The 26723-nt window shown below is 42.2% G+C and overlaps 1 protein-coding gene and 1 pseudogene across 4 annotated transcripts in view; one reads left to right on the forward strand and one right to left on the reverse strand.

The window, feature by feature from the left end:
* Window positions 1-577: 577 nt before the first annotated feature.
* Window positions 578-26723, forward strand: part of USP48 (ubiquitin specific peptidase 48) — a 93193-nt gene continuing 67047 nt past the window's right edge. For all 4 annotated transcript variants that reach the window (XM_028090777.2, XM_028090778.2, XM_028090779.2 and 1 more), the window contains exon 1: window positions 578-908. In XM_028090777.2, the coding sequence (XP_027946578.1) occupies window positions 775-908 (134 nt within the window). In that variant the 5' untranslated portion in view covers window positions 578-774. The remainder of the gene's footprint in view (window positions 909-26723) is intronic.
* Window positions 15845-16059, reverse strand: LOC114199043 (guanine nucleotide-binding protein G(I)/G(S)/G(O) subunit gamma-5 pseudogene; annotated as a pseudogene).

Consider the following 26723-nt stretch of genomic DNA (forward strand, 5'->3'; position numbering starts at 1 on the left):
CAGCATGCCTAGCATCCAGTGAGCGACAGCAAGGAACGCACGCCGGGATACGTAGTCCAGTTCTAGTTCAGGAAAAGCCCAGAACGTCCCGTGACGTCCGGAAAACTCGGGAAAGGAGTCGGAACCGGTCCAGGCTCAAGTTTAATCATCCTCTAGAGAGCCGACCGTGGGTTTTTTTTTTTTTTTTGGTGACCCGGTTTCAGGTCCTACCCCCCCCCCCAGTCCAGCGGCCCTATGGTGTGCGTTGAGTAGCTTCTCACGTGACTCCTTCAAGGTTAAAGGGGAAGTACCAGAGAGCAAGAATAGGCAGCCTTCTGCCCTCGAGGCGTCGGCTTGTTAGGGTAGTGGTACGCAGGACGCTAGCCTAGCCAGGAGCTGAGACGCTGCTACCCCAGCAGCGCCGGTGAGGACGTGGCACCACTATTCCGAACACCCGCTTCCCTTTCCTCCGCCAGTCGGGCTAGAGGCGCGGGGAAGCGCAAAGGCTGCTGGGAATGCGCATGCGCCCACAGCGACGGGGAGTACACCCAACGTCTGCGGGCGCGGGGGGTGTCGGGTGTCGGCGGCGGCGCTTTGCGGCCCGTCGTGCGGGTCGGGCGCGGGCGGGCGGGCGCGGCGGCAGTGGCGCGCACAGGTGATTGACTGGCCAGCTGGCTGAGGAATCGCCTGGTCCCCATTGCTGGCAGGTGGCGGAGCCCATTTGGGCGGCGGCGGCAGCAGCAGTAGCGGCAGCAGCGACGGCCCGGCTTGGGAGGCGCTTCTCGGGCCAAGGCCATGGCCCCGCGGCTGCAGCTGGAGAAGGCGGCCTGGCGCTGGGCGGAGACGGTCCGGCCCGAGGAGGTGTCGCAGGAGCACATCGAGACCGCTTACCGCATCTGGCTGGAGCCCTGCATCCGCGGCGTGTGCAGGTGAGGCCCGCGCACCGGGCCTTGTGCCCCACCTCGCTTCGGACCTTGGAAAACTGGACTGGGGGCCGGGGGTCATGTTGGGAAAGAGGACGGCGGCCAGCTGTGTGCATCTAGCAGGCGCGGAGAGGAGCAAGGTGGAGGCTTCCTCCTTAACGCGTCTGGGCGACCTGAAGCAAAGCAGCCATCCCGGGCTCGCTGCACGGAGGTGATGCTGCTGAAAGCCCTTTAGGAAAGGTTCTGGGTTCTTATCTAGAAGATGGCGGTGGAAATGGTTGACGGCAGGAGCTGAGAGCTTAGCAAACGTTGTTGGTTATATCTTGGCCACGGCTCGGCTTTTTCCATTGTAGAAAGGGAACTTCGTCGAAGTGAGTTTCATCACAGTGTATCTTTTATTACTGTTGACGGTGAAGGCTTGGTCATCTTAATATTAGTTTTGGATAGGGCAGATTTAGAAAAACGTATAGTTAGCCTACGTCATCGGTATCCTTCACCCCCAGTTGACCTCCCGGTTCTTGTTAATCTGTGTTAGCCTTTTGGGGGGGGGGGTCGTTGCGACTGCACCACTTTACCAGGTACGAAGTTTGAGCTGTGTAAGTTCTGTCCTTCATTTCTGCTTAGCCCTTGAACCTTGCCTTGCCTTTTAGTTCGAATTCTTAGGCATTGTTCCTATCTCTTCTATTTTTCCACCTTTTAACGCGGGAACTATAGTTTTTGTTCTGGAATGTTGTTGAATTGACTTGGCCAAGCCGGGCATGCTCAGTAGCCATACTTTAGCAGGCATTTAGTAAAGGCTTTCTGGAGTTTTTACACTCCGCGGCGGGATCCGGAAGGAATGGAAGTCAAGGTCTGTGCTTTGGAGTTAAAGTCGAGTTTCAGAAGTGATTCAAGTTAGGGAGCTTTAAGCAAACGAATAATTCCAAGCTCTGGGCGTCTGGCTCACAAGGAGGGCACATCGACTACCAGTAGTAAGTACTGGAATGACAGTAGTCTGTGTATAATTAGATTCAAGAATAACCAAAAAAAAAAAATACTTTGATATAGTTCTGATTTTAACACAAGTAAAGGAGTAGAAATTGTCTGGGATCGCTGTAAGGGTAATGTCCTAGAGTTTAAAGTTGCAATTACAAGGTTTGTATCCAAGCAGGGTCCCCCCCCCGCCGCCGCATTGAAATATAAGTCACATATCGTATGATTCACCCATTTAACATGTACTGTCCAGTGTTTTTTTTGTTCGTGTATTCACAGGGTTGTTCAGCAATCACCACTATCTGATTTTAGAACATTTTTTGCCCCTTCCCCTCCTACGCTCTTTAGCCGTTAGATTGGCACTCGGTCCTCCCCTGTACACCACCACCCCAAGCTCCAAGCAACCACTGGTCAACTTTCTGCCTCCTAATTTGCCTATCTTGGACATTTCATGTAAATAGAATCAAAACAGGTGGACTTCTATGACTTTTTTCACTTAATGTAATGTTTTCAAGGGTCATCTGCATTCTAGCATGTGTTGGTATTTAATTTCATTTTAAAAAGTGTGTAAAATATGCAGCAAAATTTATTTTAAAATATACAATTAAGTGGCATTAAATACCTTTGTAAGTGGTACACCCGTCACCATTGTCTAGTTCTAGGGCTTTTCCATCACCTTAAAGAGACTCCATATCCTTTTAAACAGTTACTTCCCATTTTCCCCTCATGCCACCCCCAGCAACCACTGATCTTTCTGTCTCTGGATTTCTCTATTAATATTTCATATAAATGGAATCCTACAATATGTAGCCTTTTTTGTCTGGTTTTCACATAACATATTTTGCAGTGTCTTCATGTTGTAGCATTGATCAGTAGTTTATTCCTTTTTGTGGCTGAATAATAGTCCAGTGTTTGGATATATACCATATTTTATCTACTCATCAGTTGATGGACTTAAAAAAATCCCCCCCAACTTTACTGAGGAACACTCGACAAACAAATTGCCTATATTTAAAGTGTACAACATGATGATTTGATATACATACATGTGGTGCAATGAGTACTGAGATCAAGGTAGTTGTTTTTTTTTTTTTTTAAGATTTTGTTTGTTTGACAGAAGGGAGGGAGGGAGAGAGCACAAGCAGGGGGAATGGCAGGCAGAGGGAAAGCGAGAACCAGGCTCCCCCCTGAGCAGGGAGCCCGATATGGGGCTCCATCCCAGGAGCCTGAGATCATGACCTGAACCAAAGGCAGACGCTTAACCGACTGAACCACCCCAAGATCAAGGTAGTTAAACACATCTGTCACCTCACATAGTTAACTTGATGAACATTTTTGTTATATCCACTTTCTGGCTATTGTGCTGCTGTGAACAGTTGGCTACAAGTTTTTGTTAGAATACGTGTTTTCAGTTCTTTCGGGTGTCTACCTGGAGTGAAATTGCTGGGTCATGGTAATTATGTTTAACTGAGGACTTGCCACACTGCTTTCTACAGCTGCTGTGCTGTTCATTTTACATTTTCACCAGGAACGCGTGAGCGTTTCAGTTTCTCTCCATCCTTGCCAGCACATGCTACTTTCTGTTTGTTTGCCATCCCAGTGAATTTTTTTTTAAGATTTTATTTATTTATTTGACACAGACAGTGAGAGAGGGAACACAAGCAGGGGGAGTGGTAGAGGGAGAAGCAGGCTTCCCGCTGAGCAGGGAGCCGGACGCGGGGCTCTCTCCCAGGATCCTGGGATCATGACCTGAGCCGAAGGCAGACACTTAATAACTGAGCCACCCAGGCGCCCCCTCCCAGTGAATTTGAAGTGGTATCTAATTGTGTTTTTGGTTTGCATTTTCCTAATGACTAATGAGTTGAACATCTTTTTGTGTATTGGCCGTTTCTCATTTTTTTTAATTGCCAAATATTCCGTTTTATGTACGTAGTTTCCACATTTATATATCAGTTCATCAGTTGATGGACATTTGGATTGTTTCCGCTTTTTGGCTACTATGAATAATGTGGCCAAGAATATTTGTGTAGGGGTTTCTGTGTGAATATATTCATTTATCTTGGGTATATCTGTAGGAGTGGAATTGCTGGGTCATAAAACTATGTTTAACATTTTGAGGAACTGACAAATTATTTTCCAAAGTGACTGTGCTGTTTTACGTACAGTGTATGAAGATTCCAATTTCTCCCCATCTTTGCTCCTGTTTCTTTTTTCTTACAGCCATGCTAGTGGGTGTAAGTGGTATCTCATCGTGGTCTTGATTTGCATTTCCCTGCTGACTATAAAGTTCAGCATCTTTCAGGTGCTTCTAGGCCTCCCGTGTATTTTTGGAGAAATGTCTGTTAAAGTCCTTTGCCCGTTTTAAAATAGGGTTGTTTTGTATTATTGAGTTGTAAGAGTTCTTTATATGTTGGATACAAATTCCTTATATTTCTAAATATTCTCATTTCTATGGGTTGTGTTTTCATATTTTTGATGGTACTGTTTGTAGTAGAAAAGCTTTTAATTTTATGTAGTCCAAACTTTTCTTTGTTTTTTTGTGGTGTGGTTTTTTTTGTTTTTGTTTTAAGATTTTATTTATTTATTTGAGAGAGAGAGAGAGAGAGAGCGTGCGCACATGAGAGGGGGGAGAAGCAGACTCCCTGCTGAGCAGGGAGCCCGATGCTGGACTCAATCCTGGGACTCCAGGATCATGACCTGAGCCGAAGGCAGTCGATCAACCAACTGAGCCACCCAGGCGCCCCTTTGTTTTTGTTTTTGATTGCTTGTGCTTTTGAGACCACGCATAATCTGAGGTCCAAGCAATTTTTATCAATATACTTTTTTAATCAATATACTTTTTTATACTTTACATACACAATTGTTACGAGATTCCAGAGCTGAAGAGGTGTTTAGTTATTCTCAAAGAGTAAATTAATCAAGATTATTTACATTTCTGAAACTGCTTGGTAAAATCATGATGAAAGCAACCTGTACCTATACTTAGAGTTCTGCAAATATTATGTATAATCTTTATTCTTAAAGCAGAGTTGTTGCTAACAACAAGGGTAATAGTTAAGTAAGTTCCTTGGAGTAGATTGGTTGAGAAGGAGATGTGCATTTTTCATTTTGATCCATATTGCTAAATTACCCACCAGAATGATGGTTCCAGTTTACAATCCTACTGTGTAAGAATGTCTTGTTTCCTTATACCATTGCCAACACAATATGGGGGAGGGGAGAGGCATAGGGAGAGAGAATGTTTTTAAAGATTTATTTATTTTATTTATCACAGAGAGCGTGTGCGAGGGAGCACAAGCAGGGGTAGTGGCAGGCAGAGGGAGAAGGGGCTCCCCGCTGAGCAGGGAGCCTGATGCAGGACTCAAGCCCAGGACCCTGGGATCATGACCTGAGCCAAAATTGAGTCAGAATCTTAACTCACTGAGCCACCCAGGTGCCCTTTAATCACACTTTTTGATCTGATAGGTCTCATATGTTAATTTGTTTCTTTTTGTGATAGTTAAGATTTTGATATGAAAATTTCAGTTTGGACTTGGTAGTACAATGTCTCTTTTGTTCTCATTAGAGAAACAGTACCAATGACTTAAAAAATTAAAGCATCACAGAAATGTAACACATTCTAGAAAGTCAGTATCATGCTAGTTGACTTCTCATAGCTCCAGTCCAAAACCCTTGTGAGGGCTGCAAGGCCTCACTCTGAAGCTTCCTTCATCCAGCTGTTCTTCATTGATGATGTTCGCGGGCAACGCCTTTCTCAGGTGTTTCATGTTTCCTCATTTTAGCAGTATTATTGGTCCCTTGAGCCTGACCCTCAGGGCAAGTTAGGGGACCTGCTTTTTAATTAAAAAAAAAAACTTCCTGCCAATTTTATAAAAGTTTTCAAAGATTTATTTGAGAGAGTGTGCCTGTGTGCAAGGGGAGGGGCAGAGGTAGAGGGAGAACCTCCAGCGGACTCCGCCCCCCCCCAGCAGAACCTGACACTCCCCCCCACCTCCTGGCCCTGGGGGGCCAGTCTCCTGCCCACAACCCTGAGATCACATTAGCTCAAATGATTGAGCCACCCAGGTGCCCCTTAATGCAAATTTTAAACATACATAGTAAGCAGAGAGGATGGTACCATGAATCCCCCCCTCACCCAGCTTTAACAGTTGTTGACTGATGATCGATCACTTCTTTTATTCTGATTGCCTGTTCTTTTATTACTTAACACAACTTTGATCTAAAAATTGCCAATTTTATGCATCTTAATTGGTTTATTTTTTTTTAAAGATTTTATTTATTTATTTAATTGACAGAGAGACCGCGAGAGAGGGAACACAAGCAGGGGGAGTGGGAGAGGGAGAAACAGGCTTCCCGCAGAGCAGGGAGCCCGATGCGGGGCTCGATCCCAGGACCCTGGGATCATGACCTGAGCCGAAGGCAGCCGCTTAACCAACTGAGCCACCCAGGTGCCCCATCTTAACTGGTTTATTTATTTTTTTTTTAAAGATTTTTTTAATTTATTTATTTGAGAGAGAGAGAGAATGAGAGATAAAGAGCATGAGAGGCAAGAGGTTCAGAGGGAGAAGCAGACTCCCTGCTCAGCAGGGAGCCCGATGTGGGACTCGATCCCGGGACTCCAGGATCATGACCTGAGCCGAAGGCAGTCGATTAACCAACTGAGCCACCCAGGCGCCCTTAACTGGTTTAAATAGGTGTTTTATGTTCCATGACACTTGGGTCCTTATCTATCCTTGTTTATGGTTATGTATTTTTCTGCTAACATTTTAACACTCAGAGAATACTTAGTTCTTAATTTTTGTGCAAAGTCAAAGCCCCTCCTTAATCTCAGGCTAACTAACCATTGTTAAAACTGTATATTATTTTTTTCTTTCTGTATGTCTTTTAAATTCAAATATTTGAGTACCTGTTGTATATCTTACTGGAGTAAATATTCTTTTAGACAACAAATAATTTTGGCACCTACTATGGGTTTGGTGTAGTATTCTAGAGTGGCACTGGGGTAAAGCCCCAGAAGATGAAGTTCCTTCGTGTGCCATACATTTTACAGAAAAGGCAGAATATAATCAATGTAATTGTTATTTTTTTAAAAGATTTTATTTATTTATTAGAGAGAGAGAGAGAGAGCGCGAGAGCAAGCACATGAGAGGGGGGAGGGTCAGAGGGAGAAGCAGACTCCCCACGGAGCAGGGAGCCAGATGCGGGACTCGATCCCGGGACTCCAGGATCATGATCCGAGCTGAAAGCGGTCGCTTAACCAACTGAGCCACCCGGGCGCCCCTGTAATTGTTATTTTAGAAAAAAGGGGAGGAATGTCACACTGCATACTTTCTGCAATTTGTTTTTATTTGGTAATACACTTTTTTCCATAGTAGTGCATCTAGAAAATTTACCTTATTCTTTTTTTTTAAGGATTTTATTTATTTATTTGACAGAGACAGTGAGAGCAGGAACACAAGCAGGGGGAGTGGGAGAGGGAGAGGCAGGCTTCCCGCTGAGCAGGGAGCCCGATGTGGGACTCGATCCCAGGACCCTGGGATCATGACCTGAGCCGAAGGCAGACGCTTAACAACTGAGCCACCCAGGCGCCCTACCTTATTCTTGGTATGTAATATTTCATTGTGTAGAGGTTGATGTGTTATAATTTAACCAGTTCCCTGTTGATGGACCTTTGGGTTCTCAGTTTTTGATGCTATACAGATAGTGTTTCTGTGAACATATGTATCTCGGTTGAGTGAATGTTTCACTTAGGTTGCAAGATGAGAAAGAGAAAAAGGGCATGATGACCATTTAAAATTTTGATAGGTGGTAAAAGGCCATACTGTAAACACTGCATTCTATACTCAGCCTGTTTCCCACCCCAGCCATTCTTATTTCAAACACCAACTTTAGATCTTTTTTTTTTTTAACATTTTATTTATTTATTTGAGAGAGAGAGAATTGAGAGAGAGAGAAAGCACATGGGGGGTGGAGGGTCAGAGGGAGAAGCTGACTCCCTGCCGAGCAGGGAGCCCGATGCGGGACTCGATCCCGGGACTCCAGGATCATGACCTGAGCCGAAGGCAGTCGCTTAACCAACTGAGCCACCCAGGCGCCCTCAAACACCAATTTTAATAGTGAAAGACAGCATGTTATTTTCATATGCTTTTTTTTTTTTTTTTTTTTTTGCTAGTGGCATTGAGCATCTGTTTATATATGTTGGCCATTTGTATTTCTTCTGTGAATTGTGTGTCCTGGATTGCTGACCATTTTCTGATTTTTAAGAGCTTATTGAATATTTCTGCTGAAGATCCTTTTTCCTCATTTAAAAAATTTTTTTTCCTTTTGGTACATTAAAACTCACTTATGTGGTCAAATTTATGTGGTGTTTTTCTTTATGGTTTCTGAATTTCCCGATTCCAAGATTATAGAAATATACACTCATGTTTTGTTTTAGTATTGATGGTTTCATTTTATGTATTCAGTCTTTGTCCTTTACAGTCTAGTTTGATTTAGGGAGTGAGATTGGGATCCAGCTTTATTTTACTTTTTGACCAAATGGCTACTCAGGTTTTTTAAACCATTTATTGAATAATCTAGTCTTCCCTCACTAGTTAAAAAGACCACATTTATTATATAATAAATTATATGTACTTGGGTTTATTTCTATTTTATTTCTATTTTTTTATTTCTCTTATTAATTTGACTCTTTTTTTAGCACTTTTGTTTTTAAAGATTTTATTTATTTATTTGACAGAGACACAGCGAGAGAGGCAACACATGCAGGGGGAGTGGGAGAGGGAGAAGCTGGCTTCCCGCGGAGCAGGGAGCCCGATGCAGGGCTCGATCCCAGGACCCTGGGATCATGACCTGAGCCGAAGGCATACACTTAACTACTGAGCCACCCAGGCGCCCCTTAATTTGACTCATTATCTCTATTATGATCACAGTTCCAATTAATATTTTTAGAATATCTGATAAGGTAAGACCCTTCTTAATTCCTCTTAGAATTTTTCTAGTGTTCTTATTTAATTAAAAAAATTTTTTTTTCATAAATAAAATCTTAAAAAAAAAAAAGAAGTGCCTGCCTGGGTGGATCAGTTGGTTAAGCGACTGCCTTCAGCTCAGGTCATGATCCTGGAGTCCCGGGACTCAATCCCGCATAAGGCTCCCTGCTCAGCAGGGAATTGGCTTCTCCCTCTGATCCTCCCCAACTCATGCACTCTCTCTTTCTCTCTCAAATAAATAAAATCTTCAAAAAAATAAAATGTATTTTTTTACATACAGAAAAGTATACAAATCATAACATTACACACGGTAAATTATCACAAGGGGAACGTATCTATGTATCTATCACCAAGATTAAAATGTTGTTAGCATCCAGAACACACCCATCTTTCATTTACTGCCTCTTACTAGTCATTAACATCTTCCTCAAAAGTAACCACTACCCTTACTTTAGACACCACAGATTATTTTGCCTATTTGGAACTTTGTATACAATTAATTATACATTGTAGTTCATCCTGTGTCTCGTTTCTTTTGCTCAGGATTAGGTGATTTGTCCACGTTGTGGGTAGCAGTAGTGTGTTCATTTTTACTGCTGTGCAGTATTTCATTGTGTTATAGTATACTTGATCCTTTCTGCTGGCAATAGTCATTTGGAATTTTTCTAGTATTTGGCTGTTAGGAATAAAGCTGCAGTGAACATTCTTGTACGTATCTTTTGGTACCACATATATACATTTTTTCCCATATATATACATTTTTGATAAAAGAGGACTTGCTGGGTCCTAAATGTTTATTTAGCTTATTAGATAATGCCGGACTGTTTTCCAAAATGATTATATCACATTCGACTCTCCTGAATGCTATGTGAGAGTTCATTTTCTACATATCCTCACCATAATCGGTTTAATTTTAGCCATTATGATGGATGTGTTGTGGTATCTCATTGTGGTTTTAATTTGCATTTCTTAAATGACCAATGAAATTGACCTTTTCATATTCAAGTATTTACATATCCTCTAGTGAGGTACTTTACCTTTTTTTAAGCCTCGTTGAAAATTTTTTTTAATTAAAAAAATTTTTTTATAGATTTTATTTGATAGAGCCGCAAGAGAGGGAATACAAGCAGGGGGAGTGCGAGAGGGAGGAGCAGGCCTCCCGTGGAGCAGGGAGCCTGATGCTGGGCTCAATCCCAGGACCCTGGGATCATGACCTGAGCTGAAGGCAGACACTTAACGAATGAGCCACCCAGGCGTGCCTCTCATTGAATTTTTTTTTAATTTATTTTTTAAAGATTTTATTTTTAAGTAATCTCTACACCCAACATGGGGCTTAGCTTAGAACCCTGATCAAAAGTCGTGCTCTACCGACTGAGCCAACCAGGTGCCCCACCTTTTTCTCTTCATAACATCTTTTTGATGAACAGAAGTACTAATTTCAGTTTAGTCCAATTTGTCAATATTTTTCTTAATAGTTGTTGCTTTTTGCATGTGTTCTGGGTAAGAAATCTTCACCTTCCCCCAGGTCCTACAGATATTATCCTCTACCAAGTTGCATTGTTTTTCATTTTTTAAAAAGATTTTATTTATTTATTTATTTGAGAGAGAGAGAGAGAGCACGAGAGGGGGCAGGGTCAGAGGGAGAAGCAGACTCCGCGCTGAGCAGGGAGCCCGATGTGGGACTCGATCCGGATGTGGGACTCGATCCCAGGACTCTAGGATCATGACCTGAGCCGAAGGCAGTCGCTTAACCAGCTGAGCCACCCAGGCGCCCCAAGTTGTATTGTTTTTCAAAATGAGATCTACAGTCCACCTGGAATTGATTACTTTTATTTTATTCTTGTCATTTGGGAAGTAAGGGCCTGGAAGAATTTAAGGGTTTCCTGTTCTCTGTGACCTTAGCAATGTAGAAGAGTATTGAATGACTGCTAATGGTAAAGATCTTTGATAGAAAAAGTAGTGATTCCAAGGGAAGGGGAAGATGTACATAGGGGAAAAAATAAAAATTAACCAAATGAGACTTTTCTTTTGAGAATCCTCTGTACCTCATATTTCTCTTGGCTTCCAAGGTAAAGACCTAATTATTAAGAAAAAGTTATTCTTACATTTTGGACAGTCTTACAAAGAAATGGAATAGAAGAAAAAACTCATTTGTTCTAAAATCCTTTTGTTTTCTGTGCAATATTAAAAAAATTCCTTTAACCTTTTTTTGGTAAAACTAATTGAAATTTAGAGTCCAGGATGACACAGGATGCTTTTTTTGTGGCTTTATTATACATCCACTGATGTGCACTCCAATTTGAGAAGTACAGATAAGCTAAAATGAAATGTAGTTATATTGGGCTTCTAAGGAGTCTGAGCTCACTGCTGACTTGAATTCATCTCAAATAAAAGCCACCACTCAGAACAAGATTGTAATATTTTCGTATAATTCCTTTTGATTTTCCTGCATATACGTAAAAACAATGCCATCATGTTATGTGCATTTTTTTTTAAGATTTATTTGACACAGAGAGAGACAGCGAGAGAGGGAACACAAGCAGGGGGAGTGGGAGAGGGGGAAGCCGGCTTCCCGCAGAGCAGGGAGCCCGATGCGGGGCCCGATCCCAGGACCCCTGGATCATGACCTGAGCCGAAGGCAGACGCTCAACGACTGAGCCACCCAGGTGACCCTGAGTATGAAATTTTAAAAACTTTTTGGGGCGCCTGGGTGGCTCAGTTAAATGTCTGCCTTCGGCTCGGGTTATGATCCCGAGCCTGGGGTCCTGGGATCGAGCCCTCTGTTGGGTTCCCTGCTCATTGGGGAGCCTGCTTTCTCCCTCTCCCTTTGCCACTCCCCTGCTTGTGTTCTCTCGCTCTCAAATAAATAAAATCTTTAAGAAAAAAAATACTTGTTTTATAAATGATTATTTTTTAAAGATTTTATTTTTTTGACAGAGACACAGCAAGAGAGGGAACACAGGCAGGGGGAGTGGGAGAGGGAGAAGCAGGCTTTCCACTGAGCAGGGAGCCCGATGAGGGGCTCGATCCCAATCAGGACCTGAGCCAAAGGCAGATGCTTAACTAACAACTGAGCCACCCAGGCGCCCCATAAATGATATCTCTTGATATCAAAATGATATCTTTTGATTATCAGTGAAGTTGGAAGGTATATTTTCAAACGTGAAGCCATTATTTCCCAAATTGTATAAAGCCTGAGAAACGTTTCAAATCATCCTCCTTGGAGAACTAAGTTCCACTGTAGGAGGGGGAAAGATTTTCCAAATTTTAGTGGTTAAATAAGCCTATCCACATAGGGAAAGACTTGACTTGCCAGTTAGCACCTCTGTCCTACCTCCCAGCATTTTTCCTTTAATACCAATTTGGGGGATATCCTATTAGAAAGTAGATTCATAGATTTTCTGAGTTGGCTCACTTTTTAAATCCCTTTTGCTTGGCTAATCCCTTTCTCTAATAGAAGTTTGAATTTCAGGCCAACTGATTTAATATGCTGTTTACAAGAGTATTTGGTATATTGATCATTTTTATAGGGTGAGTTTTTTAATCCCCAATTTAGTGGGGCATAACTTTTGAGGTCTGGAAAAAGGAAAATATTTCACTTTTACTAGGTGGCAGTTGGTTGATTGAATTCTGAAACTTAAAAAATATATAATTTTTTTTATATCCAATAAACTATGTAAAGGATTGTCAGGGCTTTAGGACGGCTTCCATCCATGATATTTAATATAAGGTTGGTGCTGAATTTTATAGACTTTGTCAGTTGCTGCTCAAACTTTTTTTGCCTAACACTTCTATATTTATGTCAGAGAAATCCTAGAAGAGGGACATACATGCCAAGGGACCTGTTTTTTTTGGCTGTTTTGTTTTTATTTTTGCTTATATCTTGCATGTCTAACACCTGAGACCTTGATACAATAATACCATGAACAAAAACACTAGTTTTCAGTCATTAGAACCTAGAGTTCAGATTATCTTGTTTCTCTTTTATTTTCACTGCATCAGGAAAATAAGTGCTTTAGTAATTTAAGTAAACAAGTTTCCCCTTCAATAAAAATTTAAAGTAAAATAATTTTATGTGAATAGTTGATAGTCATATTGTTTAAATAGGAAAATGATTTTCATTTTTATTTGCATATTTTTGTTAGGAAAATGATTTTTAGAAAGTATACATTGAGAATGCTCATTCCCGTGGCTGCCCGCGTCATCCCATTTTTCCACATCCTCTGTAAGGAACAGCCTTCATTATTTTCAGATTATTTCAGTGTTTGTGTACATAAGAGCAAACAGACATTTTCTTACTCCTTCCCTTTCCTACACAATGTAGCGTACCGCATACACTGTTCTATACCTGTAGAGATTTCTATATCAGTAATTAAAAGCTTCCTAGGTTTGTTTTTTTTAAGAAGTCAAAAGCTTTAAACAAAATAGAGGTAAAAGTATATACATGGAAATGTTCCTGTTCATTCAGATTTTTTTCAGTAGACTTTATTTTATTGTTGTATTTTGTATTCAGGGGCATCTGCTTTTTTGTTTTTGTTTTTAAGTAGGCTCCTTGCCCAGTGTGGGGCTTGAACTCCCGACCCCAAGATCAAGAGTCACATGCTCTACCGACTGAGCCAGCCAGGTTTCCCCTAGGCTTTATTTCTTTAGAAATTTTAGGGTCACAGCAAAATTGAGTAGAAGTCTAGAGACTTCCCATGTACCTCCTGCCTCCACACATGCCTAGTCTCCCCCACTATCAGTGTTCCCCACCAGAAGGTTACATTTGTGTGTGTTTGTTTCTGTTTTTGTTTTTTAAGATTTTATTTATTTGACAGAAAGACACACAGCGAGAGAGGGAACACAAGCAGGGGGAATGGGAGAGAGAGAAGCAGGGAGCCCGATGTGGGGCTCGATCCCAGGACTCTGGGATCATGACCTGAGCCAAAGGCAGACGCTTAATGACTGAGCTACCCAGGTGCCCCTTGTTTGTTTCTTTTTTTTTTTAGATTATTTATTTATTTTAGAGAGGGAGAGAGAGCCCACCAGATCGCTGTTGGGGAGAGCGGCAGAGGGAGAGAGAGAGAGAGACTCTCAAGCAGACTCCCCGCTGAGTTGGACACTCAACCCACCCAGGCACTCCCAGAGGGTTACATTTGAACCTCCGTTCACACCTCATTATCACCCAATGTCTATGGTTTTGTTTTTTAAGTTTAGGTTGGTTTTTTCTTTCTTTCTCGCCCCCCACTGCCCAATTTGGGGCTCAAACTCACAACCCCAAGATCAAGAGCCACATGGTCTTGGGCACCTGGGTGGCTCAGATGGCTGAGCATCTGCCTTCAGCTCAGGTCATGATCCCAGAGTCCTGGGATCAAGTCCCGCATCGGGCTCCCTGCTCCTTGGGAGCCTGCTTCTCCCTCTGCCTCTCTCTCTCTCTCTCTCTCTCTCTCTCTCTCTCTCTCTCTCTCTCTCTGTCTCACATGAATAAATAAATAAAATCTTTAAAAAAAAAAAAGAGCCACATGGTCTACCCACTGACCAGCCCGGCACCCCAGTTTTGTTTTGTTTTTTAATACTGGGGGGAAAAATGGCATTTGGTAGTATTCCATTCTTTCCTGCTGGAGATTAGTTTTTGGTTGTTTGTTTTTTTAATTACAGTTAGTTAACATACAGTGTAATATTAGTTTCAGGTGTACAGTATAGTGAAATAAATGCACTCCACAATCCCCATCACCTATTTAACCTAACCCATCCCCCCCCCCGCCCACTTTTAGTAACCTTCACGTGTCTAGTTTACATTAGGGTTTGCTCTTTCTTGGTGGGGTGTGTGTGTGTACATTCTGTGGGTTTGGACAAATGGATAATGTCATACATCCACTAATATAGTATCATGGAATAATTTCACTGGTGTAAAGTCCTCTGCCCTGCCTATTCATCCTTCCCTCCTTCCTGACATCCCCCAAGTATACTTTTTACACTCTCCCTAGTTTTGCTTTTTCCAAAATGTAATATAGTTAGAAATAGTACAGTCATTTCATACTGGTTTCTTTGAATTAGTAGTATGCAGTTAAGCTTTTTTTTTTTTTTTAAAGATTTTTTATTTATTTGCGAGAGAGAGAATGAGAGACAGAGAGCATGAGAGGGAGGAGGGTCAGAGGGAGAAGCAGACTCCCTGCTGAGCAGGGAGCCCAATGTGGGACTCGATCCCGGGACTCCAGGATCATGACCTGAGCCGAAGGCAGTTGCTTAACCAACTGAGCCACCCAGGCGCCCAAGCTTTTTTTTTCATGACTTGATAGTTCATTTCTTTTTAGTGCTGTATAATATTTCATTGGCTGTATTGTAGTTTATTTGTTCCTTATCACCTACTTACCCTGTATCACCTATTTATCACCTACTTAAGGATTTCTTAGTTACTTCAGAGTTTTGGCAATTAAGTGTGGAGCTGCTTTGTAAATATTTGCATGCAGGCTTTTGTGTGGACGTTTTTTCCACCCCTTTAGATACATACCGAGGAGCACAATGAGCATGATTGTTGCATTGTATGGCATAAGAGTATGTTTAATATTTTTTTACACAAAATATTTTATTGTATGATGCTGCCGTGTATATAAAATAATTACCCTTGTGAAGTAGAAATTTATGAAAATTGAGAGACATAGAGGTTAAGAACTGACAAAAGTAGAAATTTGTATATATGGCATGTGTTATAAGGATTAGCTTTTTAAAATAATTTTTTAAAAATATTATTTGAGAGAGAGCGAGGGTGAGAGAGCACAAGCAGGGGGAGAGGCAGAAAGAGAGGGAGAAGCAGGTTCCCTGCTGAGTAGGGAGCCTCCCAGAGCCCTGGGATCGTGACTTCTTCCAAAGGCAGACCCTTAACCGAGTGAGCCACCCAGGCGCCACTAGGGATAAGCTTTTGTACAGACTTCAAATTTAGTTCTCCTTTGAATATTCACTGGTTCGTGAAAAGTGGTTTAGAAAACCATCCAAAGATTTGTTTTATTACAAAAAGCAACAGACATTCTGGGGTCTGAAGGGATTCGTACTTGAAGATAGACCAGGTAGTAGGGTGTTGTGTTGGGCATTCCGCAGACAGAATTGTTTCAAATCTGCAGCTGCCTGGGAAACCTTCATGCGGTTGAGCCCGGTTGGAAGGCTTCCAACCGGAGCTTTTGAACCACTTTCTTCATAGTGATGACGCTGGAGGAACCAGACATGGTGTTCCCAGGAGTGGGGCAGCTTCATCCGTGTGTGCATCAGTAGGGTCGTGGGTCCGGGGAGCCAGACGGTGGGGCAGCCAAGAGTATGTTTAATTTTGTAAAACTGAACAAAACACCAGTCTTGCGAAGTGGCTCTATCATTTTGCATTTCTACCAGCGATGAGAGTTCCTGTTGATTACATCCTCACCAGCATTTGGTATTATCAGAGTTACGGATTTTGGCCATTGTAGTAAGTGTGTGGTGGTATTGCATTGGTGTTTTAATGTGCATTTCCCTGCTGACATATGACAGGGAGCATCTTTTCATATGCTTATGTCTTTGGTGCTGTGCCTTTTAAGGTCTTTGGCCCATTTTTTGAAATCAGGTTGTTTTTATTTTTAAGAGTTCTTTTGTATATTTTGAATAACAGTCCTTTATCAGGTGTCTTTTGCACATTATTCTCCAAGTCTGAGGCTTGTCTTTATATTCTCTTGACAGTGTCTTTAATTGCAGAAATTTTAATTTTAATGAAGTCCAGCTTATCAGTTCTTATTTTCATGGATCATGTAGTGGTGATGTATCTAAGAAGTCATCACCAAACCCAAGGTCATGTAGATTTTTCTCCTAAGTTATCTTTGAGGAGTTTTATTGTTTTGTGTTGTTTTATATTTAGGTCTGTGATCCATTTTGAGTTAACTTTTGTGAAGGGAGTTCACTAAGTTTTTTTTAAGATTTTATTTATTCATTTGAGACAGAGATACAGAGAGCACGTGAGCAGGGGGAGAGGCAGAGGGAGAGGGAGAAGCAGGCTCCCCACTGAGCCAGGAGTCTGATGTGGGGCTTGATCCCAGGATCATGACCTGAGCCAAAGGCAGACGCTTAACCATCTGAGCCACCCAGGCGCCCTGGGAGTTCACTAAATTTTGATACGTAATCACCACCCTAATCAATAGAACATTTCCATCATCCCAGAAAGTTCCTTCATATTCTCTTCTACCTAGTTCCCATTTCCCTTTGGTAATCACTATTCTGATTTCTTTCTACATAGATTAGTTGTGTCTGTTCTTGAACTTTGTATTGATGGACTCCTCCATTACTTTTCTGTGTCTGGATTCTTTTGCTTAACATGGTATTTTTGAGAATCACCCATGTTGCATGTATCAGTAGTTTTTTGAGGGAGGTGGCCTGAGTAGTAGTCTATGATATGAGTTAATCCTAATGTGTTTAGTTTATTAATGGACATTTGGATCATTTACAGCTTTTAACTGTTTAAGTAAAAATTGCCTATAAACTTTCACGTACAGTCTGGATGTTTGCATCCATCTCTCTTGGGTCCCCAGTTTTTTTTTTTTAAGATTTTATTTATTTGAGAGAGATATAGTGAGAGAGGGAACACAAGCAGAGGGAGAAGCAGGGCTCCTGCCTAGCAGGGAGCCTGATACGGGGCTCCATCCCAGGACCCTGGGATCATGACCTGAGCCGAAGGCAGACGCTTAAGGACTGAGCCACCCAGGCGCCCTTTGGGTCCTCATTCTTACAAATAGTTACATTGTCTACTAATGTATGGATTTTCCATAGTTTATTCAGCCAGTTCTCTATAAATAGACACTGGCGGGGGGGCGCCTGGGTGGCTCAGTTGGTTAAACCGCTGCCTTTAGCTCAGGTCATGATCCCAGGGTCCTGGGATTGAGCCCCACATTGGGCTCCCTGCTCATGCAGCAAGTCTGCTTCTCCCTCTGCCTGCCGCTCCCCCTGCTTGTGCTCTCTCCCTCTCTCTCTCTTGCTCTCTCTCTGTGTCAAATAAATAAATAAAATCTAAATAAATAAATAAATAGACACTGGGCTTCTTTTCAGTCTTTTGCTGTTAATAACAATGTTTCAATATATAACTTTGATTTTAAATTGTTTTGCATGTGTGCAGGTAAATCTGTAGAATAAATACCCCTGTGGGACTGCAGGATGTGAAGGGTAAATAAATGCATTAGTAATTTCAATAGATGCTGGAAATTGTTCTCCATAGAGGTCATTCCTTTTTTTAGCCTTAGTAGCACTGTATGAGAAAATGCCTGTTTCCCCATGGCCTTGTCAAACTTTGCCAGACTGATAGACGAGGCAAGATATATATGGGATGGGCTAGGTTATGCGTGGGAATAAATAACTCCCCAGTCTCAGTGATTTAAAACAACAAATGCTTATATCTTGCCCAAGCTATGTGTGGATTACAAACTGGGGGTAGGTTGAGTGGAGGTGAGGGGACTCCTCCTAGTCACTTGGATATCTGCCACTTGGTAATAGCCACCGTTTGAGAAACACTGTCAGTTCCTCTGGATGGTTTCAGTGCCAGCAGTTAAATGCATGCCTTAGAATTACATGCATCATTTCTGCTCACAAGTCATTGCCCAGAGCTTATTTCTCAGTCCCACCCAAGATCCAGAAAGTATCTAGGAGGAGAGAGGAATAGTAGGTAAACTGCTCTGGTGGTTACCATACAAGGTGTTTCTGTCTACTTTTATTTTGTGTTCCTCTTACAGCAGAGATGGAGCTTTAGGGCCATTTGTATCTTTTTGAACTTCCTGTTATGTCATTTCTCCATTTTTATATTTTTAGTTTCGTTATCAGTTTGTAGGAATTCTTTGTGAGATTTGTGTGTGTGTGTGTGTGTGAGACATGAGTTGCAAAACGTTTCTTTTTTGGCTTTGCTTACCAATTTGCTATGCAGAAAGTTATGAGATTGATTAATGTAACTTTTTCTTTTATGGCTTCTGAATTTTGACTCCTAGAAAGGTCTTTCTCATACGAAGATCATAAAGAGAATTGTTGATGTTTTCTGTGTTATGATTTCAATAAACATTTACATTTCATTTAGAATGTGTACTGAAGTATAATGTGAAGTGTGAGTCCAATTCGATCTTCCAGATAGCTTCCTGGTTGTCCCAACCACCATTTATTAGAAGTCTATGGTGTTGGGGCGCCTGGGTGGCTCAGTCGTTAAGCATCTGCCTTCGGCTCAGGTCATGATCCCGGAGTCCTGGGATCGAGCCCCGCGTCGGGCTCCCTGCTTTGTGGGAAGCCTGCTTCTCCCTCTCCCACTCCCCCTGCTTGTGTTCCCTCTCTCGCTGTGTCTCTCTCTGTCAAATAAATAAATAAAATCTTTAAAAAAAAAAAGTCTGTGGTGTCTTTACTTACACTGATGTGAATGCCTTTATTGAATACTAAATTACCATATGTATTTGGGTCTGTTTCTGAGCTTTTTATTCTATTAATGCTGTTTTGGGTTTTCAGAAAATACTTTTTTTAAGTAGGTTCCACGCCCAGTGTTCAGCTTGAACTCATGACCTTGGGATCAAGAGTCAGATGCTCTACCTACTGAGCCAGTGAGTTGCCCTCTATTGCTGCTTTGATTTGGGGGACGCCACCTCATTATTCAGTGTCTGATAGGGCTTAATTTCCCTCCTGATTGTCTTTTTAGGAGTTTCATTTTTGAATTTTTGCTATATTCCATGCTCTGCTTGATTTAATAAAATTCTTCTAATTGTTGTATAAAACTTAAAATCCATGAAGATGCACCATGTGTATCCCAAAGCTGAGAGTAATGGGAGTTTCAGAAGTGTGTTATTTTTTTTTTTTTTTAAGAATTTATGTATTTATTTGACAGAGAGAGAGATGGCAAGGGAGGGAACACAAGCAAGGGGAGTGGAAGAGGGAGAAGCAGGCTTCCTGTGGAGCAGGGAGCCCAGTGCGGGGCTCGATCCCAGAACTCTGGGATCATGACCTGAGCCGAAGGCAGATGCTTAAAGACTGAGCCACTCAGGCATCCCTGGTTTTGTGTGTATGTGTTTTTTGTTTTGTTTTGTTCTTTTAAGATTTTTTATTTATTTAACAGAGACACAGCGAGATAGGGAACCGGGAGTGGGAGAGGGAGAGGCAGGCTTCCCATGGAGCAGGGAGCCTGATGTGGGGCTCGATCCCAGGACGCTGGGATCATGACCTGAGCCGAAGGCAGACGCTTAGCGACTGAGCCACTCAGGTGCCCCTGTGTATGTGTTTTTTGACAAGGAGCCTAGTACCTTGAGGTTCTCCCCACCCCATTCTTAATTTCAAATCATGATGGAGGAGGGGCTCTATTTAGGTGTCTGGTTGGCTGCCCTTTGGCGACCTTTGGAACTCTGCTTGGACACTGAGCTGTGCTTTGTAAAAGAAGATTTATTGACATTGTTTTAATAGTTAATTTGCTTTGGGGATTTTTTTTTTGCAACCTACTCTGAGAAATTGAAAATTTTGGATCAAAGTGCTTATTTTATTTATATTTATTTTTTAAAAAAATATCAGAGAGAGAGAAAGCAAGCACAAGCAGGGGCATCAGCAGGCAGAGGGAAAAGCAGGCTCCCTGATGTGGGGCTTGATCCCAGGACCCTGAGATCATGACCTGAGCCAAAGGCAGATGCTTAACTGACTGAGCCACCCAGGTGTCCCGAAAGTGCTTATTTTAATACTGCCGACTGTTTTTTTTTTTATTTAAGATTTTATTTGACAGAGACACAGCGAGAGAGGGAACACAAGCAGGGTGAGTGGGAGAGGGAGAAGCAGGCTTCCCGCCGAGCAGGGAGCCCAATGAGGGGCTCGATCCCAGGACTCCGGGATCATGACCTGAGCCGAAGGCAGACACTTACCGACTGAGCCACCCAGGTGCCCCACTGCCAAATGTTTCATAGCAAGCTTGCATCTTAGAAGGATGAAAGAGAGAAACTTTTGGTGAAAGATTTAACCTTGAGACCCTCTCAAAGGAAAAAGCTGCTATAGAGCCAGTCACCGCACCTCAGAATGGTAACTGCACTTTACGAAACATGGTGAGCCAGGATCCTGATGCCTTGTCTGTCCTGTTGGCTGCGTGCTGATTTTCTCTTGGATCCTTTTGGTCAGAATTAAGAATTTCAAATGAAATCAGGTTGTTAGATGAGTGAACATTTTATGAAATTCTGGATGTGAGTATTCTCAAAGCACTTATTTGTGATTTCCATTTTTCCTTTAAAAGAAACATTTTAAATGCAACTGCATTCATAAAAACCTGATTTCTTTTTTCCCCTCACCACACAAAAAAATGATCAGTGACAAGTACTTTTGATTTGACTTCTTACCTGAACTAGCATCTTAGATTTCCAATCCTCACTTCTTATCTTTTCTACTATAACAGCATCCCCTTTAAATTTCTCTTACTGGTGTCTGTCTGTCTCACACATACACGAGAAAAGTCAAGACTTACACTTTGAAAAATACCTTAGAGGCTTAAAACTTGTCTTATTAAGAAGCAGGAGGAGCTTTACAGGAACGGTGTTTATTGACAAAGCAAAACGTGGGAGATCTTCAGGTGATGTAACTTACAAGTCACTTTGGTTGAGAAACATAATTAGAGGATCTTTCTAAAGTGAAAATCTGATTATTTTTCTTTTTTTTCTTTAGATTTTATTTATTTATTTGAGAGCAAGAGAGAAATAGCAAGAGAGAGCATGAGTGGGGAGGAGAGGGAGAAGCAGGCTTCCTGTGGAGCAGGGAGCCTGATGTGGAGCTCAATCCCAGGACTCTGGGATCATTACCCGAGCCGAAGGCAGATGCTCAACTGACTGAGCCACCCAGGTGCCCTGCAATTATTTTTCTTTTAAAAACCTTATGCTGGCCCCTTGTTGCTTCTGGATGAAGTCCAAACTCTTCTCATGGTATTTGCGGTGTTGTGTGAGCTGATGGAGCCCCTGACTTCTGCAGCCTCCTCGGCCTTCCCGCCTTTCTCTTGGCACAGCCGTGGGCTGTGCTGAGCTGCCGGTGGCAGGAAGACTTCCTTCCCTCTTGGAGCATGGCAGGGGAGCCTGCATCGATTTCTCCCAGCTTGCTCCTCTAGCCGTCATGTCCAGGAGCTCTTTGCTGGAATGCTGTTTAGTTTCCCTCCCAGGCGGACTGACGTCCTGAGCGCCCTTGGAGACTTTTCGCCTTACAGCACGGCCTCCCTTCCTGCGGGATCTCTGCTGCGGAGTCCCGTGCTTGATGCCACCACCTCATTTATGTCTCTGAAGCTCTCCTTTAACTGTCACCTCCTGGGCTGCGAGCCCTAGTTTGATGCCTAGGACTTGGTCTTTCATTTCAGTATTCTCAAGTCCTGTAATTATCTGGGCATCTCTGTGACAGCATGTGTCACCCTGTGAAGTCTGGTTGCTTTTATGAGATGGTAGGTTTGGGTTATATAAAATGATAGTGTTTACTGTTACTCCTGTAGGTGGTGAGCTATCTAGTGGACATTTATTGTTGGTGTTTTGAAACCTCCATGCAGCAGCTCTCTGAGCATCCAGACTGGTCCTGGTCACTGGCTCTTCCACCTTGTTTGCGTTAACTTCTGCTCTCACGAGAGGTTAGAGAAGCAGAATGGTCTTACTGCCACACGTATTACTCAAATGTTTTCATAAACATGAGTTTCTAAGGGGATTCAAATTAACTGTGAATTAAAAATATAAAGTATCTGTTGATTTGCTGGCTTGGTGTTCCTGGAATTTGTGATAACTAAAAACTGGGATAAATGTGGCTTGAGGCTGGTTTTTGTTTGTTTTGTTTCGTTTTGTTTTAAAAATTTTATTTGTTTTGTTTTAAAAATTTTATTTATTTATTTGACAGAGACACAGCGAGAGAGGGAACACAAGCAGGGAGAGTGGGAGAGGGAGAAGCAGGCTTCCCCCAGAGCAGGGAGCCTGATGCGGGGCACGATCCCAGGACCCTGGGATCATGGCCTGAGCCAAAGGCAGATGCTTAACGACTGAGCCACCCAGGCACCCGTTTGTTTTGTTTTTTTGTTTTAAGTAAACTGTACCCCACATAGGGGCCTCAGACTACCAACCTGCAATCAAGAGTCATATGCTATACCAGCTGAGCCAGCCAAGGACCCCAGAGGCTAGTTTTTTTAAAATATTGATTGATCAATCTGTCTATCTAAACATTTAATGATATAAATTCCCCTCTAACCACTAATTTAGCTGCATCTCACAACTTTTGGTACATTTTATTAATTTCAGAGTATTTTCTAATTTCCCTTGTGATTTCTTTTTTCAAAAACTTTTTGAGGGCGCCTGGGTGGCTCAGTTGGTTAAGCGACTGCCTTCAGCTCAGGTCATGATCCTGGAGTCCCGGGATCGGGTCCCGCATCGGGCTCCCTGCTCGGCGGGGAGTCTGCTTCTCCCTTTGACCCTCTCCCCTCTCATGCTCTCTCTCTATCTCATTCTCTCTCTAAAATAAATAAATAATATCAAAAAAAAACTTTTTGAAAAAAATATAAAAATATCACTCCCTCCCCCTTAGCAAAATTAGAGTCATAATGGATAACTTTGTATCCTGTTTATTTAGAATTCTGTCTTGAACAAGGTCACACGTCTCAAGGTATTCCTTAAAAGAATTTTAATGGCTGCATAGTATTGCATCATGTCACTATACTACACTTTAACATTGTCTCTGTGGTTGGGCAGGTAGCTTGTTTATAAACAGTTTTCTGTTATAAGCAACACTGACGATTTTCCTGCAATTGGGCAGGTAGCTTGTTTCTAAGTAGTGATGATTATCTCTGAAAGTGTTTGTTGACATCTATGTTTGCTTAGGATACATTCTTTAAAATGGTGGTTCTAGGTCTAAGGATGTGGAGACCAGTAAGTCGTTGTTATATATGTAATCAAATTGTTTTTCAGAAAGTTTGTGATGCATTAGGCAAAGCTTCGGTGGAGTCAGATCTTCACTCAAAGCAGGAAAGAAAGTTAGCATGCCTGGGCTGAGTGTGAAATGATGTTCCTAAGAGCAAGAAACTAAAGATTATGAGGAAAAGCAAAGGAATAACTCTTTAAATGACTACTCTGGGTGGGAGCTCCACCCCCTTGCCCGTTCAAATAATTTTTTTCAGTTGCATAGCAACTATGAAATCACTGGCTATAAATTTTTGTCCATTGTGTTGGAAGATACTCTTAAATGACAGATCCTTGGAGATTTGTCAAAACAGCTCAAACTTCATCTCTTACCTGTGGTTAGTACCAGAGGAACTTAGTGGTTTGTACCCTAGATACCTAGCCTCTTGTTTTTCCAGTCCCCAGCCAAACGGTTTTTTTTTTTTAAAGATTATTTATTTATTTATTTGACAGACAGAGACACAGTGAGAGAGGGAACACAAACAGGGGGAGTGGGAGAGGGAGAAGCAGGCCTCCTGCCGAGCAGGGAGCCCGATACGGGGCTCGATCCCAGGACCCTGGGATCATGACCTGAGCTGAAGGCAGACACTTAACGACTGAGCCACCCAGGTGCCCCCAGCCAAACAGTTTTTGATTTGTGGAAAATTGTTTTTCATTCTTTACAGTTTGGGCATCATTGCAGACCTCTCCTTCTTCCACCCCACCCCCTTTTTAAAAATATTTTATTTGAGAGAGAGAGAGAGTATGAGCAGGCGGAAGGGCAGAAGCAGACTCCCTGCTGAGCAGGGAGCCAGATGCGGGGCTGGATCCCAGGCTCTGGGATCATGGCCTGAGCCACCCAGGTGCCGCCCCCTTCCTTTCTTTCCCCCACCATCTAAGGGGTCCCCAAGTCCTGTTGATTTTCTCTCATTGATAAACTTGAATTCAGCGTTCCTGCATCCTCATTGTTACTAAACTGGTTTAGGATGTCCTCCACTAGGATTGCTGCCAAGGTGTTTTGCTGGCCTAAAATCACAGCAGGTCCTGTCACAGCTGCTTAGCATGTCATACCAAACATTTTGGAACTAGTCCCTTGTCTTCCACTTCAGCCACTTTGGTGTTCTTCTGTTACAGAATTCTAGAAAAAGTACCCATTGGGATTCATCATTGCTTTATTGCCACAGTGTTGTGTATTTTATGGATATATGCCCAGGAGTAGAATTATTGAAGCAAAATGTTGGTGTCATTTAATATTTTGAGACATTTTCACGTTTCTCCAAAAGGGTGTGTTTAGTCATTCCTCCTGTTGCCGGTGACTACACAGGTGGCTCTCACTTTACTTAATTCATCATTGGGAACTTTTTACTGATTGGGTAAGAGAAAACATCTTTCATGACTGGTTTAACTTAGCATTCCTCTGGATTTGAGTGTTTTCCCCATGTTTGTTAACTAGCTTTGTAAGAAAGTTTAGAGGAAGAGACACAACCACTTTTAAGAATTAGGTCTGACAGGGCACCTGGGTGGCTGAGTCATTGAGCATCTGCCTTTGGCTTAGGTCATGATCCCGGCGTCCTGGGATTGAGCCCCGCATCGAGCCCTGCATCGGGCTCCCTGCTCCGTAGGAAGCCTGTTTCTTCCTCTCCCTCTCCCCCTGCTTGTGTTCCCTCTCTCACTGTGTCTCTCTCTGTCAAATAAATAAATAAAATCTTTAAAAAAAAAAAGAATGATTTTTTTTTAATTTATTTTTTAAGATCAGGAAGACAGGATGCTTAAGCAGAACGCTAAGAACAGTTCTTTACTTTGGAATATGTAGTGCATTCCAAGTTCAAATCTTAAAAGTATAAAAGGTGATGATGGGGTAATAAATAATGGAAATTATTGGGCCCTAGAATGCTGGCATTGTGTTTGTACATGTTCTCTGAAATTAACTGCTGGCTAGGTAATTTAACTGTAGCTAGCAAGTACAGAGCTAAACCTCCTTAGAGGTAGGGTGTTTTCCATTTTATACTATATCCTCCTATTTAAATTGACATGTGTGGGCGCCTGGGTGGCTCAGTTGGTTGAGCGACTGCCTTCGGCTCAGGTCATGATCCTGGAGTCCCGGGATCGAGTCCCGCATCGGGCTCCCTGCTCAGCGGGGAGTCTGCTTCTCCCTCTGACCCTCTTCCCTCTCGTGCTCTCTATCTCTCACTCTCTCTCTCTCAAATAAATAAAAAAAAAAAATCTTAAAAAAAAAATAAATAAATTGACATGTGTACCACACCCATTTTTAAACACTGTTTTTGTACCTCCTGTTTTCAACTAATAACGTTGTTACATATCATAACATAAAAAGTTTCCATCATCTTTTCCCTTGACTATAGAGTGGTTTCTATTGTTTTGTTATATTATTTGTCAGTTTATTATTGATGGACATTGATGATGTTTCCAGTCTTTCACTACTATCCATAATGCTTTAGTGGCTAAGCTTCTGAAACATTCAGAAAGTATAGATCTAATAATGTCCTTTGTAGCAAAAAATCCAAGCTCGTGTACTGCAGCCAGTTGTCTCTTCAGTCTTTTTTAATCTGAAAGGATCATTCAATCTTTCTTTATTTCATGACATTGACATTTTTGAAGTGTAGAAAGCTCATCAAGGTGGGTTTGTCTGATGCCACCTCATGATTAGATTGAGGCTGTTTACGTTGGCAGGAACGTCACAGAAGTGATGCAGTGCTCTCAGAAGGTCATACCAGCAGGGACCCCCCCACTGTACCTTTGATCTTCTGGTGAAGGGGTGTTGGCCAGCTTTCTCCACTGAAAGTTACTATTTTTCCTTTAGTAATTAATAAACACCCTATGCTAAGATACTTTGAGACTATGTAGTTGTTTCATTACTCCCCGATACTCCACTCTACAAACTTGCCTATACTCGCATCCATTGATGATTCTTGTTTGATTCTTGTATTAATCTGATGGATGCCAAGTGGTGGTTTTCTAATTTTCTTACTTGTACTTTG

Source organism: Eumetopias jubatus, unplaced genomic scaffold (assembly GCF_037043125.1).
Source record: "Eumetopias jubatus isolate StellerSeaLion01/CBP00866 unplaced genomic scaffold, mEumJub1_p1.0 scaffold_4, whole genome shotgun sequence".
Lineage (NCBI taxonomy): Eukaryota > Metazoa > Chordata > Mammalia > Carnivora > Otariidae > Eumetopias > Eumetopias jubatus.